The sequence below is a fragment of the Myotis myotis genome, unplaced genomic scaffold, assembly GCF_014108235.1.
Source record: "Myotis myotis isolate mMyoMyo1 unplaced genomic scaffold, mMyoMyo1.p scaffold_m19_p_45, whole genome shotgun sequence".
Taxonomy (NCBI): Eukaryota; Metazoa; Chordata; class Mammalia; order Chiroptera; family Vespertilionidae; genus Myotis; species Myotis myotis.
The window spans coordinates 121,297-138,677 of NW_023416352.1; the positions used below are offsets into that span (position 1 = coordinate 121,297).

General features: G+C 54.5%; 1 protein-coding gene across 3 annotated transcripts in view; it reads left to right on the plus strand.

The window, feature by feature from the left end:
* The first annotated feature begins 1,990 nt into the window (after window positions 1-1,990).
* Window positions 1,991-17,381, plus strand: part of MYH14 (myosin heavy chain 14) — an 83,064-nt gene continuing 67,673 nt past the window's right edge. The window contains exons 1-3 of one of the 3 annotated variants that reach the window (XM_036307096.1): window positions 1,991-2,039; window positions 7,767-8,171; window positions 16,371-16,527. In XM_036307096.1, the coding sequence (XP_036162989.1) occupies window positions 7,770-8,171; window positions 16,371-16,527 (559 nt within the window). In that variant the 5' untranslated portion in view covers window positions 1,991-2,039; window positions 7,767-7,769. Of the gene's footprint in view, window positions 2,040-3,547; window positions 3,716-7,766; window positions 8,172-16,370; window positions 16,528-17,381 lie in introns of those variants that run through there. The other 2 variants (XM_036307094.1, XM_036307095.1) reach the window with 2 other exon arrangements.

Consider the following 17,381-nt stretch of genomic DNA (forward strand, 5'->3'; position numbering starts at 1 on the left):
AGCACCAAAGGGTCTCAGGTTAGATTCCTGGTCAGGGTTGCGCACTTGGGTTGCAGGTTTGATCCTTGGCCCCTGTCAGGACGAGTGCGGGAGGCAACCAATTGATGTGTCCCTCTCACATTTCTCTCTCTCTCTCTCTCTCTCTCTCTCTCTCTCTCTCTCTCTCTCTCCCTCCTTCCTTCCATTCTCTCTAAAAATCAATGGAAAAAATAACTTCGGGTGAGGATTAACAAAAAAAGAAAAGAAAAGGCGATGAGATCAGACAGGGGTGGGTATGGGGTAGGTGTCATGCAGGGCCTGTGGGCCACGGTGTGCACATCGGCGTTTACTTGAGATGGAGCCATGAAAGGTTCTAAACCAGCGGTTCTCAACCTGTGGGTCGCGACCCCTTTGGGGGTCGAACGACCCTTTCACAGGGGTCGCCTAAAACCATCGGAAAACACATATATAATGACATATTGTTTTTGTCATTAATCACTATGCTTTCATTATGTTCAATTTGTAACAATGAAAATACATCCTGCATATCAGATATTTACATGACGATTCATAACGGTAGCAACATTACAGTGATGAAGTAGCAACGAAAATAGTTTTATGGTTGGGGGCCACCACAACATGAGGAACTGTATTAAAGGGTCACGGCATTAGGAAGGTTGAGAACCACTGGTCTAAACAGAGGAGGGGAGCTGTCAGAATAAAGTTTACCAGGATCCCATTGGCAGTAGACAGTCTCTGTGTTTGGGGGGTTGTCAGAGTGGAGGCAGAGAGCCATCACCCCCGTTCTACAGATGCAGGAATAAATGGAACCTCAAAAGAGGCCAGCAGCTGGCCCAAGCCCACACAGCTGGTGAACAGCAGGGCCAGGCTGGCAGACTGGAGCCTCAGTGACCACCTGTAAAATGGGGACACAGCTCAAAGACCAGGGGTGCAGGGCTCACCAGCCACAGGTTAGCTGCACTCGCGGTTACCGCCTCAGGGTTCAGCAGAGCCTTTTCTTTGTGACTTTGAGAAGTCGCCTGACTTCTCTTGAGCTTGTTTCCCCATCTGTCAATTGGGAAGCATTAACCAACGTTTGGGTGTAGCATGGCAGTTAAGGGCAGAAGTTCTGGCCCTCGCTGGTTTGGCTCAGTGGATAGAGCGTGGGCCGGAGGAGGTTCGACTCCAGTATCCTCCGGTGAGGATTAACAATGAATGAATGAATAAATGAATGAATAGCTTCCTGCTGAAATAATAATTTTAAAAAAGCAGAATTTTTGAAGTTAGGTTTAGTGGGATCCGAGCTCTTGCTTTGGCACTTGCCGGCTCCGTCACTTTCTGCAACTAACAACCCTCTTTCTAAGCTTCGGTTTACCTCACCGGCAAGATGAAGATCTTAATAGCATCAATTCCAAAGGGGAGTTGTAAGGAATCACATGAGATCATGCCGGTAAAGCGCTTAGCACAGCTCCTGGCATACACCGGGCACTCAGTGAATGATCATTATTACGGACCGTACTGCCCACACCTCCCCGGTGGGTGAGAGCCTGGGAGAGTGCCTGGTACGCGGTCGGCGTTCGACAAAAGTGAATTCTCTCTCCGGTCTCTGCTGCCCGCCAGCTCCCCGGGGACCCAGGCATTCCGGCCTCCAGTCGGCCCCCCCACGCGGGCCCTCACAAAGGCCCCCATTCATCTTCCCTTACAAAGCGACCCATTCACCCGGGTCCCTTGGGCCTACCGCCCCCAGCCGCCCCCCGCGCCTCGCCATTGGTCTAACGCGCTGCCCGTCAGGCCTCGCGTCCCGCCCACAACCGCGCCGCCAGACTCCGAACTCCGGCGCGGTTCTTTTCCCACGGCTGGCACACTCCGGAAACTTCTGATTGGCTTCGCTCGCCAGCTGCTTCTCTTGATTGGGTGGCGCGGCGCCCCCATGGGCGGGGCCGTAGCCTGCCGCAGCGGGCTCCGATTGGCCTCTTCTGCGCTCGTGTGGGCGGGGCTTTCCTGACGGGCCCGCCCCTCTTTCTCCTCAGGCCGAAGCCTCGGGACGGCCCTGGAAGCCGGTGAGTGGCCGGGGTTCACTGCCCGCCGGCGGCGGCGGAGTCGGGCTGGACCCGGGAGGCTGGGCCTCGGGGCTGCGAACGGGCCCCGGAGGCCTGGGCAAGTGGCGGGGCAGGAGCGGCGACGGGGACACTCACCTTGTGCTCTGCGGGACTGCGGCGGGGGGTGGGGGGGACGGCGGCGCGGGGCGACTCTTCTCCCCGCCCCTCCCTCCCCCCCAACGCGAGTTCCTACTGTGTGCACGGCCGGGTGGGGGTCCTCGCCGGCGGCCCCGGGCCTGTTCCGTAGACGGGGAAACTGAGGCTCGCTTTGGGACCTGGAACCCTTGAATACCTGAGTCATCGCCGGCAGTGCCCGCCCCCAGAAGACAGTGTCTCCGTTTTCACTTGTAAAAACTGCGGACCCGAAACCGGGGTCGGGGCTGGCCGAGGCAGAGCGGTGGGGAAAGACATCTGTAAAAGCACCTACCATGCACGGGGGCTGGCTTTTATTTTCTTGTAACTAAATAACGCCCCTTAGTTATAACTCCAAGTGGGCTAGAGTGTACCCATTTCACAGAGGGGCAAACCGAGGCTGGACAGAGGTGGTGACTGCAAGGGGCCGGCGTTGAGGGTAACACTTGGGAGGCCGACCGTGTGCTGGGTGCCTTAGCCTTCGCCACCCCGCAGTAGTCCCCTGAGGAAGCCTGCGGGCCCTATGGCTTGCGGGAGGGGGGGGGGCGGCGCGGGGAGCCGGCTGGAGGGGGTTACCAAATGAGAGGAGAAAATGAGCCTCTTTGAGGACCCAATACTACACGTCCCCCCCCCCCCTCCCCAAACCCTTTAGATTAAAATGGCAGAAAACGACCTGGGCTTGAACCCAACTCTCCTTCCTCCTGTCGGTCTGACCTTGAGCGCGTTACCTCGGTTTCCCCATCGGAGAAGTAGAGATGGTCATGGTCCCCATCTCATTTAAAAAAGAATTTTTTTTGAGATCATTCTCGGAGTTGAAACTCGGAGAGCTGTTCTAAGAGCAGAAAGCACCAGGCACATAGTAGGTGCGCTGGCCCCTATGGAGCCCTCATTTCACCCATGAGGAGACCCGCTCCGCAGGACAGGGAGCCACGTTTTGTCGTCTTCTTGGGTTTTGTCGTCTGCTTCTCCTCTGCAGACACATTTCCAGGGCCGGGGACACCGAGGCTCAGAGAGATTAAGCGAGGTCCCGAGGCATTGCTTATGGAAGCCCCGGGCTGGGCTCTTTCTCCCATAGCGTTTTTATGTATTTCTCTGGCCGTAATTGACTGAGAGGAACGTCGAGGCCCAAAAAGCTGGAGCGGGATTCGAACCCTGGAGTCGCCAGCCCTCTCCGCCGCGGGCGCCTGACCTTTACCCGCGGGAAGGAGGGGGCCGCTGGCGCCGTCGCTGCCGCCCGGCCGCCCACCCCCCCACCCCCCACCCCCGGTCCTGGGCCCTGCTCCAGGACCCGCCCCCTTCCCCAGCCGGGCAGGTGCCGGTGACATCAGAGCCGGGCTCCCTCCTGGTGACGCGACGTGGCCCCGCCCCGCGCTGGACCGCGGAGGGAGCCTCACCTGAGAGCTCTGAAAGGGACTCGGGATTCCCGCGCCCCCGCCCCATCTTCCCGCTTCCCGCTTCCCGCACCGGCCGGCCGGCGCCCCCAGGTAGTGCCGAGGATCCGCGGGGTAAGCGGGGGCGGCGATCGCACGCTTGGGTCTCAGGGAAATGTGGGTTGGGTGCCGGAATCCTGGTTCGGAGGAGGGGGGTGGGGGGCCTGGACTCCTGGGTCTGAAGGAGAAGGGGGCTGGGGGCCTAGACTCCTGGGTTTGAGGAAGGGGGTGGGGGGCCTGGACTCCTGGGTCTGAGGGAGGTGGGGCTGGGGGCCTGGACCCCTGGGTCTGAGGGAGGAGGGGCTGGGGGCCTGGACCCCTGGGTCTGAGGGAGGAGGGGCTGGGGGCCTGGACCCCTGGGTCTGAGGGAGGAGGGGCTGGGGGCCTGGACCCCTGGGTCTGAGGGAGAAGGGGCTGGGGGCCTGGACCCCTGGGGCTGAGGGAGGAGGGGCTGGGGGCCTGGACCCCTGGGTCTGAGGGAGGAGGGGCTGGGGGCCTGGACCCCTGGGTCTGAGGGAGGAGGGGCTGGGGGCCTGGACCCTGGGTCTGAGGGAGGAGGTGCTGGGGGCCTGGACCCCTGGGTCTGAGGGAGGAGGGGCTGGCGGCCTGGACCCCTGGGTCTGAGGGAGGAGGGGCTGAGATCCCAGATTTCTGGGTCTGGGGGAAGAGGGGCTCCTGAATACTAGCATTCTGCTGAGGTCAGAGGGCTGGATGCCAAGGGCCCCAACCCTTGCCCCAGGGGCGGATCCCTGGCTCCTTTTCCTTTTCTAGCCCAGCAGTCTCTGCCCCTCCCAGTTGCAGGTGCTTTCACCTGCCCTGGTGACAGTAATGAGCCCGGGCAGAGGCGTTCCTGCTGGCAAAAGAAGGTGGGGCTGCCAGAGGGGCTCGGGCTGAGGCCTGCAGCCACGCCTGGCCAGGCTGTCAGAATCAGCCCCAGGCATCCTCACCTCTGTCCCCCCTCCCGCCCGCCCCCCCCCCCCCGTAGTGAGGTGAGGGGCCCTGGACTCCTGGGGCTAAGGGAGGAGGGGGCTGAGGGTTTAGATTTCTTGGTCCTGGGTGACGAGGGTGCCGGGAGCCTGGACTTCTGGCTCTAGGGACGGAAAATACAGGCCTGGGTCATTGCAAAAACTCCCAAACCCTTCCTGGTCAAAGGCCGAGGGCTGGAGAGGAAGTGGGTGAGGCGGGGTGGCGTGAAGGTGGGGGTAAAGTCCCAGGGATGGGCTGGGCCACGGGTGGAACGGGGCCACCCTGGAGGCCTGGGCTGAGCCTTTGCTATTTGGGGCCTGGGAGGTGGAGAAACGCCATCCGCTGGTGGTGGGACCCTGTTTGAGTGGGGGGGGGGCCCGGGTTTGAGGCCCCAGAGCTCCGGGAGCAAGCATAGCCGTGGGCGGGGACTGCGGGTGCTGAGCGGGCAGGAGAGGCGAGGGCCTGGGAGGCAGTGGGCCAGGGGCAAAGGCTCTGCAGGAAAGAGGAGAGAGCCTGACGGGGGACCAGATCTGGGGGTGCCTCCAGAGGCGCTGGGTGTTCGAAGGGACTTCTCCGGGGGTATGTTGGAGGCGGTGCCCCGGAGGGCGGAGGCAGAAGCACCAAGGTGGGGGAGACAAATGTTCCTGTGACTGGGGGGGGTAGGGCGATGCAGATGCCTGAGGCAGCGGAAAAGAATAGACTGCAGCGGTTCTCAACCTGTGGGTCGCGACCCCTTGGGGGGTCGAACGACCCTTTCACAGGGGTCGCCTAAGACCATCGGAAAACACATATATAATGACATATTGTTTTTGTGATGAATCACTAGGCTGTAATTATGTTCAATTTGTAACAAATGACATTGGGGGTCACCACAGCATGAGGAACTGTATGAAAGGGTCGCGGCGTTAGGAAGGTTGAGAACCATTGGAATAGAGGCTCCTTCTTCAGGAGGAGGGCGCATCGAGTGACGGGAGCGTGTTTTTGCTGATGGTGCTTAGTTCCCGAATGTTGTGTTCTGTTCACTACTGGTCTGTGGCCCCTCTGAGGGCGCCGAGGGACCTAGCTCGTTTTGGCGCGTCCAGTGCCTCCCTTATTGCTCAGTTGGGTTGTGACCGTCTGAGACTAGACCCGGATCACCAGGAGCTCCTCAAGGCTTCACCGACTGGTCTCAGGGCCCCCAGACTCCTTGGCCTAGGGCAGTGGCCGGCAAACTGCGGCTCGCGAGCCACATGCGGCTCTTTGGCCCCTTGAGTGTGGCTCTTCCACAAAATACCGACTTCTGCACATGGGCCACGAAGTTTCAACTGCACTGTACGTGCGTGCCCGCGCCTGGTATTTTGTGGAAGAGCCACACTCAAGGGGCCAAAGAGCCGCGTGTGGCTCGCGAGCCGCAGTTTGCCGGCCACTGGCCTAGGGAATGAATGGGGCCGGTCTCCCCATTGTACAGAGAAGGAAGGCGCTGTTAACTGAGGTGGAGTTTCGAGTCTGTTATGCAGGCATGGGGCAGACCAGAGGTGTAGCCTGGGTACCTGAGACACAGACATCAGATTGACACTCTTCCAGGGCTCCCAGCTAAGAGGTCAAGTTCTTCGTCGTGACCTGCCCTGGCCCGCTTCTCCCCCAGTCTTACCTCACCTACCACCCTCTCCCCCTCCATCACTAGACTCCAGCCTCCTTGGCCTCTCGCAATGCCAGACATACAGGTCCACTCCTGCCCCAGGGCCTTTGCATGGGCTGCTCTCCCAGCCTGGCATGCTTTCCTCCTGACATTCCCATGACTTGCTCCCTTCATTCCCCTTGAGGTCTATGTTCAAATGCCACATCAGAGAGACCTGCCCCGGCCTCTCTTCCAATTAAAAACTGCAGCACCTCTCAATCCTAGCATCCACCGTTCCCTGCCTTATTTCCCCCTGGGCATTTCTCATTATTTAACATACTATATAATTATTTATCTTTTTATCTGTCTCCTGGGATTGCAGCAGCATCATTCAATAGAAACATAATGCAAGCCAAATGTATAATTTAAAATTTTCTAGTAGCATCATTAAACTTTTTTTAAAACTAAAAATTAATGTTAGCCCTGACCAGGCGGTTCAGTTGGTTGAGGTATTGTCCTGTACACTGAGAAGTGGCAGGTTCTATTCCCGGTCAGAAGACATACCCAGGTTTGGGGTTCAACCGATCAATGTTTCTCTCTCTCTCTCTCTCTCTCTCTCTCTCTCTCTCTCTCTCTCTCTCTCTCTGTCTTTCTCTTCCTATCTCCTTTCCTCTCTCTAAAATCAATAAACATATCTTGGGGGAGGATCCCCCCCCCCCCACTGATTTTTAGAGAGAGTGGAAGGGAGCCGGGAGGGGGAGAGAGAGGGAGAGAGAGAAGCATCAATGTGACTGAGACACACCGATTGGTTGAGTTCCAATCCCACCTCGACTGGGGGTGGGGATTGGACCTGCAACCCAAGTACGTGCCCTTGACTGGGAATCGAACCCAGGACCCTCTGGTAACCACTGAGTCACATGGGCCAGGGCTTGGGTGAGGAATTTTTTTTTAAGTAAAAACTAATGTTAAAGATATATTTTTTAAAGCTCAATATGTCCAGAATATTATTGCAGTGTGTCATCAGCTAGGACTCTGGTGTATATGGTATATTCTTATAACCCCATCTCCGTTTGGATTCTCCCTTTCAAGTGCCCTGTAGCCACATGGGGCTATTTATATTTAAATTTAATTAAAGTTGAATACAATTAAAAATTTATTTCCTCAGTCCCACTTGCCGCATTTCATGTGCCCAGTGGCCACATGGTGCGGTGGCTTCGTATTGGACAGCTCAGGGCTAGAATGTAAAGTCAGGGGTCTTTTTCTGGCATGTTCGTTGCCACATGACCAGAGTCTTGAACAGTGTCTGGCTCACAGGCTGACTTATTCTATAGTTATTGAATACATGAATGAATGAATGAATGAATGAATGAATGAATGAATGAATGAATGAATGAATGAATGAATGAATGAAGAGGTGAATAAATGAACTAAGAGTTCTGTGGACCCATTTTACGGAAGTATAAAAAGAGGTCCGGTGAAGAAAGACAGTGGGGACTGCCTGGGGGGAGACTTAAGGGGGGTTGGAGCCCCATATGACCTCCATCCTCTTCTCTTCCCCTGCAGACCATGGCAGCAGTGACCATGACGGTGCCCGGGCGGAAGGCGCCCCCCAGGACGGGCCCGGTGCCCGAGGCGGCCCAGCCCTACCTGTTCACAGCCCAGGGGCCAAGCTTGGGTGTCGGGTCTGGGGGCTTGGCCACCTCCCCGGAGTGGACCGCGCGGCGCCTGGTGTGGGTGCCTTCGGAGCTGCACGGGTTCGAGGCGGCGGTGCTGCGAGATGAGGGCGAGGAAGAGGCCGAGGTGGAGCTGGCGGAGAGCGGCCGGCGGCTGCGGCTGCCGCGGGACCAGGTCCAGCGCATGAACCCGCCCAAGTTCAGCAAAGCCGAGGACATGGCCGAGCTGACCTGCCTCAACGAGGCCTCGGTGCTGCACAACCTCCGCGAGCGCTACTACTCCGGCCTCATCTACGTGAGTGCCCCTGCCCCGCGGCGCATGGCTGGGGCGGGAGCTGGCGGCAGCGCCCTGCCGTGAATGAACGTGGGGCTGGCTGTTCATAATCTTTATGCCACGCCCTGTGACCATGCCCAACCTTAGTTGCCAAATTATAAATTATTGGGGTTACCAGGACTGCCTCGGACCCCAGTGGGGGTGCCCCGGGATATTGCCCCGGGATATTTCCCTAAAGTAGAAAGAATTCTGAATTCTCCCCTGGAGTGGGCACCCAGTGTGCTCCGAGAAAGGGAAGTGGGTCTGTAATGATAAGGAGAACCACTGAGTATGGAAAAATACTAAGTGCCTGCCATACATGAATTCATCTCCTTTTCCTCACACGGATAGAGTCTGTTATCGTCCCCATTTTATCTAAAAGGAGACCGAGGCCCAGAGAAATTTAATACAATACAGCTAAAATTTATTTATTTATTTATTTAGGAAGAGAGAGGGAGTGATAGAAATATCAATGATGAGCCCTAACTGGTTTGGCTCAATGGATAGAGCGTTGGCCTGTGGACTGAAGGGTCCCAGGTTCGATTCCGGCCAAGGGCACATGCCTGGGTTGCAGGCTTGATCCCCAGGAGGGGGTATGCAGGAGACAGCCAGTCGATGATTCTCTCTCATCATTGATGTTTCTATCTCTCTCCCCCTCTCCCTTCCTCTCTAAAGTCAATAAAATACATTTTTTAAAAAAAATAAAATAAAATATCAATGATGAGAGAGAATTGTCGATTGGCTGCCTCCTGCAAGCCCACGCCGGGGAATGGAACCAGAATCCCTAGGTTCATGGGTCGACACTCAACCACTAAGCATCACTGGCTGGGCATAAACTATCATTTATTAAGCATCTATGAGGCCCCCTAAATATATTATCGCATGGGGGTAGCTGAAAAAAAATTAGGGTAGCAGATTGTAATGACATAATACATTACTTTGAGGAGATAAAAACTGATGAACACACACAGCTTACATGAAAACATGCATATTGTCTTAATACGTCTTCACAGTTATAAAGCATTTATAGATAAAGAAACTGAAGCACAGAAAGATCAAGTTCCTTGACCAAGGTTACCCAGTTGGACACGGTGGACCTGAGTGGTCCAGTTCCAGGCTCTACCATGTTGCCAGGTTGCCTCTGAGATGAAGACGGGATCGAGGAGCCCTGCCCAAGGTGGCTCAGTGGTTAGAGCCTCACCTGGCGCACCAAAAGGCCCAGGGTTTGATTCCCAGTCAAGGGGGCGTACCTGGGTGGTAGGTTCGATCCCCTGTTGGGGTGCGTGCAAGAAGCAATGCACTGATGTGTCTCTCTCACATCGATGTTTCCTCTCTCTCCCTTCAACTCTCTCTAAAATTCAATGGAGCCCAGCTGGCGTGGCTCAGTGTTTGAGTGTCAACCTATGAGCCAAGAGGTCAGGGTTCGATTCCCAGTCAGGGCACATGCCCGGGGTTGCGGGCTCGATCCCCAATAGGGGGTGTGCGGGAGGCAGCCGATCAATGATTCTCTCTCATCATTGATGTTTCTATCTCTCTCTTCCTCTCCCTTCCTCTCTGAAATCAATAATATATATATATTTTTAAAAATATATTTTATTGATTTCAGAGAGGAAGGGAGAGGGATAGAGAGTTAGAAACATCAATGAGAGAGAAACATCGATCAGCTGCCTCCTGCACACCTCCTACTGGGGGTGTGCCCGAAATAGAGGTACATGCCTTTGATGAGGAATCGAACCTGGGACCCTTGAGTCATCCACTGAGCCAAACCGTCTAGGGCTAAAAATATATTTTTTTAAAAATCAATGGAAAAACTATCCTCAGATGAGGATTAGCAAACAAACAAACAAACTGAAAGACAGGGTCGGCCATAGCGAGGAGGACTGTGTCAGGGCAGTCTCTGTTAACAAAGCATTTCATGTCTCACGTTATGTAATCTTCACAGCAAACAGACGAACGAGGGCAGCGGTTCCTAGCCCTGCCTTCACATTAGGATCACCTGGGGAATTTTTTATTTTTTTACATACCCACACCCGAGTCCTGCTCCAACCCATTACACCCAGGCTCTCGGGGGGTGTGTCGGGGTATTTGGCATTTTTAATAAGCTTCCAGGGCGGTTTTAAAGGGCAGCCAGAGCGTTGTTCAGAGCAAACAGGATTAGAGAGACTGACAAGGAATGTCGAGAATAATAGTGAAGAATAATCATGGTGGGTGGCTAGCAAATATTGACCGAGCACTTACGCGGTGCCGAGGACTGTTCCCAGGGCTGTGTGGGGGTTATCAGCTCGCCTCTGTCGCCTGATGTTCAGGAATGTTGAGTGTCTCGGGTCCCGGGTCACACAGACATGATGGGGTCCTGCCAGGATTTGAACCCGGACAGCTGGCCCCGGAGTTAATTCTCCAAACACCAGCTTGGAGGGCTGGGGTCTCACTGCTTTGCTCATTTAAAGTGGCCACACCGAAGAAATCATCAAAATGCCTAGCTAAGCCCTAGCCCAGCGGTTCTCAGCCTGTGGGTCGCGACCCCTTTGGCGGTCGAATGACCCTTTCACAGGGGTCACCTAAGACCATCCTGCGTATCAGATGTTTACATGACGATTCAGAACAGTAGCAACATGACAGTTATGAAGTAGCAACGAAAATAATGTTATGGTTGGGTCACAACATGAGGAACTGTATTTAAAGGGCCAGAAGGTTGAGAACCACTGCCCTAGCCAGTTTGGCTCAGTGGATAGAGCGTCAGCCTGCAGACTCAAGGGTCCCAGGTTCGATTCTGGTCAAGGGCACATGCCCAGGTCGCGAGCTCGGTCTCCAGTGGGGGGTGTGCAGGAGGCAGCCGATCAATGATTCCCTTTCATCATTGATGTTTCTATCTCTCTCTTCCCTCTCTTCCTCTCTGAAATCAATAAAAATATATTTTTAAAAAATGCCTAGCTAAAAGCCTAAAAGGCAAAGTGCTGGTTTTATATTTTTAAAAAGCTACAAAAACTCAATGAGAATAATACATTTTTTTCAATAAATGATGCGTTATATAAAAATATGAAAATGAATAAACCGGCTCCAATATCCACCCTATTAAGGTCACAAAGCACAAGATTTGATTTTTTAAAATTATATATATTTTTATCGATTTCAGAGAGGAAGGGAGAAGGAGAGAGAGACAGAAACATCAATGATGAGAGAGAATCATTGATCAGCTGCCTCCTGCAAACCCCGCACTAGGGATTGAGCCCACAACCTGGGCATGTGCCCTGACCGGGAATCGAACCGTGGTCTCTTGGTTCATAGGTCAATGCTCAATCACTGAGCCATGCCAGCCGGGCAAGATTAGATATTTTTATGAGTTTTGACTCCTGATTGGGAAGGAGGAGACCGAGGCTGGGAGGGGCCAGTGGTTGGCTCAGGGCCCCTCAGCTTGTGGTGGCAGATGTGGATTTGAATTGGGGGCTCTCTGACCCTGGATGGGGTTGGCACCTTCCCCAGGCTGCACTGGCCTCTTCCGATTCCTCACGCGCCTTTGTAGGCCCTGGGAAGGGGGCCTCTGCCCCAGCCACTGCCCTGCTCACCAAAGGCAGGGAGATCGGAGAGACACCCACAACACCCAGCCACCCTTTGCCTCTTTTTGTTGTTAATCCTCACCCGAGGATATTTTTCCATTGATTTTAGATAGAGTGGAAGGAGGGAGGGAGGGAGATACACGGATGTGAGAGACACATTGCGATTGGTTGCCTCCTGCACATGCCAGACCAGGGCTGGGGATCTAACCTGCAACCCAGGTACATGCCCCTGACTGGGAATTGGACCCTGGACCCTTCGGTGCTCAGGCCAACGTCCTAACCACTTAGAGGCACCGGCCTGGGCCACCTTTGCCTCTTAATACTCTGAACTCTCTCAGTAGCCTGGTAAGGTATCTGCTGGCACCCCCATTCTTCCGGTGGGGAAATTGAGCTTTAGAGAGGGGCCAGGACGTGGACGAAGCCCCAGAGCTAGTAACGGGCTAAACTGGGACTTGAACCCAGGTCATCTGACTCCAAACACCACGTCCTGTCTACTGCAGTAGGAAGACCATTGGGGAAGTTCAGGGGAAAACAAATGGTGAGGCCTGAGCTACGATTGTGGCCCAGGAACCAGAGAGCTGGGGCCTGACGAGGGGAAGTGAAGCGAAAGGTTCCAGAAGCCCAGATGGGAAGTGAATTGAGCCTTAATCGTATCACTCACACTTCGTGAGCGCCTGGTTTCCCATTGGGTGCTGTTGTAAACTTCCTTCCCGTATGCTCTTGTTGACCCCTCTCTACATAAGGCTGTGAGGTAGGGATTCTCCCTCCTCCTCCCACAGCTTGGAGGAGAAGCCCTTGGCCCAGCAGAAGTTAACAGCTAACGTATCATGCACATTTGGTGTTCTGGGGCCCATCCTCGGCTCTGTGTGTGCAACATGAATTCGTGGGTGGCTCCCAGCATCCCTATACGGGAGCACTGTTCCCGGCCCCATTTGAGGAGAAAATGAGACTCAGTAAGGGCAAGGTGGATGTTAGCTGGATGTCAGCAGTGCGGTGTGCCCGGCCGGCGTGGCTCAGTGGTTGAGCGTCGTCCTATGAACCTGGAGGTCACGGTTCAATTCCCGGTCAGGGCACATGCCCGGGTTGCAGGCTCTATCCCCCGTGTGGGGCGTGCAGGAGGCAGCTGATCAATGATTCTCTTTCATCATTCATGTTTCTATCTCTCTCTCCCTCTCCTTACCTCTCTGAAATCAGTTTAAAAAAAATTTTTTTAATTAAAAAAAAGAAGTGCAGTGCAAACTGTGGCCTGCTTGTTAAGCCCAGGCCTTGCTTAATACATATCTGCTGACAGGCCACTGGTGATGGGGAGGTAGTGTTTCCCAGTGGAAAGTAGGGCTTCTGGGGCCCCAGAAATCCGGTTTCTGCCTCTAAGAGTCACTCAGGGTCACTGTCCTTGACTGGGACGCTTGGGGCAGGGAGGGCACCTGTCTGTTGAACACTCCTGGTGCTCCCTGCTCTGTGGGACACCGGGAGGTGCATTGTGGGCCTTCACTTTTATGTATGTATTTATTTAATATATTTTTATGGATTTCAGAGAGGAAGGGAGAGGGAGAAAGAGATAGAAACATCAATGATGTGAGAGAATCATTGATCGGCTGCCTCCTGCACACCCCCTACCGGGGATCCAGCCCGCAACCTTGACCGGAATGGAACCCGGGACCCTTCAGTCCGCAGGCCTATGCTTTATCCACTGACCCACACCAGCTAGGGCTGGGCCTTTACTTTTAGAGTCCTTCTAGGACTAGGTGGTGGTGTGAAAAGCCCCATTTTCCAGGAGTGGAGACTGAGGCTCAGCGAGGGCACACCCCTTGTGTGAAGTCACACAGCTAGACACCCCCGGGGCCGAGGGAGCTCCTAGCTCCCAGGTGGATGGGTAAGAGCGTCCCAGGGTAATAGTGTGAGTGCCTTTATGGGCCCCGCCTTGGGCTGGCTGGTTTTTATTCATTATCTCCCTTAATCCCTGCAGACTCTGTAATGAAGTGGGGAGTGTCACCCCCGGTTTCTCAAGGAGGAAACCGAGACTGGGGAGAGTCTCAGGCTGAGAAGAGGTGGAGGCGGGAGTTGGGCCCCCTCGGGGCTGCCTTCAGGGCCCCCAGTGCTGGGACAGCCACTCCAGACCCTTCCGGACAGCTTTCCCCTCGTGCTCTCTGGGCGCAGCAGCCTCTGCCCTTTAGCCCTGGCCTTGGCAGCCGGCTCAGGTTCCTGTTGAGGTGTCACCCAGGCGACAAGGTGTGGCTGGCAGGATGGGGCTGGGGTGGGAGGGTGGCGTGGGGAGTGGGTTCGTCCGCCAGCCAGGAGTGGGGGCCGGGGCGCCAGCAGCCATGAGATACCCTCCCAGGGAATGTGGTCCGGCCGCCCCGCCCTCGGAGAGCCCGGAGCTCCCGAGCACCCAGCAAACCGGTTGCTCTGCTCCTGGCTGGCCACCCACCCTCTGCCCGTGAAAAGCCTGGCACCTGGGAGCCGGGCAGCTTGTGGTGGCCACACCCTGCGCTGCTGGAGCAGCACAAGCTGTCAGGGAGTTGAAAGCAGCCCTGTTACTAACCAACTAAGTAACCGGCCAGCCAGCTAACTAGCTGCTTAGCTGGCTAAGTGGCTAACTGGTTTAGTAGTTAACTAGCTAAGCCACTAAGCAGCTAATTTTCTGGCTAACTCAGCTAGTTAGCTCTCTGGGTTGGTGTAGCCAGGTAACTAGCTAGCTCTCTCGTTGTCTAACTACCTCTATCAGTCCTGAGTGCCTGTTGTCTACCCGGTGCCCAGAGGGAGCTGAAGCAGTTCTCAAACCACCCCAGGGTCCCGAATCCAGGCCCAATGGGTGTGCGCACGAATTCAGGAAATCTGTGAACATGAATGCCAAAAAAAAAAAAAAAAATTAAAAAAGATTACATCTTAATTTCCATGCACCTGGATCCTGAATTCTAGCATTTCCTCCAATAAGAGTGAACCCCAAGTTTGAGTATAATAGACAATCTACACTATACCTGTTTTATGCAGCAACATACTTATTATTTTTAAAATTTTTTTTTATTGATTTCAGAGAGGAAGGGAGAGGGAGGGAGAGAAACATCAGTGATGAGAATCATTGATCGGCTGCCTCGTGCACGCCCCACATTGGGGATCGAGTCTTCAACCCCGGCTTGTGCCCTGACCGGGAATTGAACCGTGACCTCCTGGTTCATAGGTCGATGCTTAACCACTGAGCCACGCTGGCCGGGCTAGGCAGCAACATATTGAGAGGTCACGTTTTCATGTTCACATTATAAATTTGCATTTAATCATAGGTAACACTTCTTTGGTTATATAATCTAATTCGTGTAAGCAAGACCCATGAGTCTGTATTAATAGAAACCGCAGAATACGTTTCAGTCGAGGCTGAGATTGTGATCACCCTTTCCCAGATATGTGTGTATTCAGGCACATACACACAAACATCCTGCCCCCCCCCCCCCCCCCCCCCCCCCGTGCCATGCTAACACTCCCGCCTGTTTTCCTGTCCCTTGATAATGTTTCCGAGATCACTCCATCCCCGTTCGCCGAGAGCGTCATAGAGCCATGTACGGACACGTACCCAGGTCGTTGCCGTGCGAAGAATGCTGCGGCAGAGGAGTCTGCACGGGGCCCTTTCAGGCGTGAGTCCAGGCAGCGACAGGCTGTGGCCCACGGCTGGCCGGCTGCAAAGCCCACCTCCTCTCTGGGGGAATCCTTGCCCATGCAGCCCCTCCGTGCAATTTGGAAAGATTCTTTCCCACCGGCCGCCTGACGATGTTTGTAACAGATGTTCAAAGCCGGCATTGCCCGGCGGGTGTGGCTCGGTAGTTGAGCATCAGCTCATGCGCCCAGAGGTCACTGGTTCGATTCCCCGTCAGGGCACATGCCAGGGTGGTGGGCTCGGTCCCCAGTCAGGGGCGTGCAGGAGGCAGCCGATGGATGGTTCTCTCTCATTGATGTTTCTATCTCTCTCTCCCTCCCCTTCCTTCTCTCTCTCAAAAAAATTAATAAATCAATAAAAAAAATATTTTTTTTATATATTTTATTGATTTTTACAGAGAAGAAGGGTGAGGCATAGAGAGTTAGAAACATCGAAGAGAGAGAAACATCAATCAGCTGCCTCCTGCACACCTGCTACTGGGATATGCCCGCAACCAAGGTACACGCCCTTGACCGGAATCGAACCTGGGACCCTTCAGTCCGCAGGCTGACGCTCTATCCACTGAGCCAAACCGGTTAGGGCAATAAAAAATATTTTTAAAAAATTTGACATTTCCCTGGCTGGTTTGGCTCAGTGGATAGAGCGTCGGCCTGCGGACTGAAGGGTCCCAGGTTCGATTCCGGTCAAGGGCATGTGCCTGGGTTGCGGGGCACATCCCAGTAGCGGGTATGCAGGAGGCAGCTGATCGATGTTTCTCTCTCATCGATGTTTCTAACTTTCTATCCCTCTCCCTTCCTCTCTGTAAAAAAATCAATAAAATATATTTTTTTAAAAAATTGACATTGTCACTGTGAATGGCAGCCCCTTTGACAGATGTCCTGCAGTGTGCAGCACGCCCCCCGGCTGTCCGTGCGGCCCCGCGCTGCCCCCGGGCCGGGCGGCGGGCAGAAGCTGAGTCCTCTTCCTTCTCGTCCGCTGCAGACGTACTCGGGCCTGTTCTGTGTGGTCATCAACCCGTACAAGCAGCTCCCCATCTACACGGAGGCGATTGTGGAGATGTACCGGGGCAAGAAGCGCCACGAAGTGCCGCCCCACGTGTACGCGGTGACGGAGGGGGCCTACCGCAGCATGCTCCAGGGTGAGTGTGGGCCGGGCGCGGGATCTCAGCCTCTGCGGCTTCTTGGGGGGCAGGAGGAGACACAGCGGGGGGCGGGCCTCCGAGTCCCGCCGACAGGCCCCGTTTTCACCGGCCTCCGTGGCCACCCCTTCTCGCAACAAGCACCGTTTGGGAGTCACGTGGGCCAGGGTTCTGCCAAAATGTCTCTTGAGACAGTGATTCTCAGAGCGCTCCTCCGCTCACCGTCTCTGCTGCTGGTGGGATCTGCATGGACATGGGTGGAGAGCAGCCCCTTACGTGATGGGCAGATGGGGTTGCCGGACCGCTGGGCAGGTTGTGCACTGCACGGGGGTGTCTGTTAAAGGGGCCGCCGTTCGTCCCACGACAGTGTGAATCAGTCCTGGCGAAATTACACGGCCCACACACAATGTGCTCATTCCTTATTTACTATACATCACCTATTTTATTTTATTTTTTGTTAATCCTCACTCGAGGATTCTTTTTCCATTGATTTTGAGAGAGAGAGTGGAAGGGAGGGAGGGAGGGAGAGAGAGAGAGAGACATTGATGTGAGAGAGGCACATTGACTGGTGCTTCCCATGCACCCTGACCAGGGCCAGGATCAAACCTGTAACCCAGATACAAGGCCTTATCCAGGAATTGAACCTACAACGCTTTGGTGCGTGGGCTGACGCTCTAACTATTGAGCAACACCAGCCAGAGCTATCATCTACCAGTATTTTAATAAATATTTTGTATGTATTAAGATACATATTAAATATTTTAAAATGTATACCTTTCAATCATATGACATAGAAGAGTATGCAGCAGTATATGTGTATTGTATGTATTATACTTATATCATTTAATAAATGC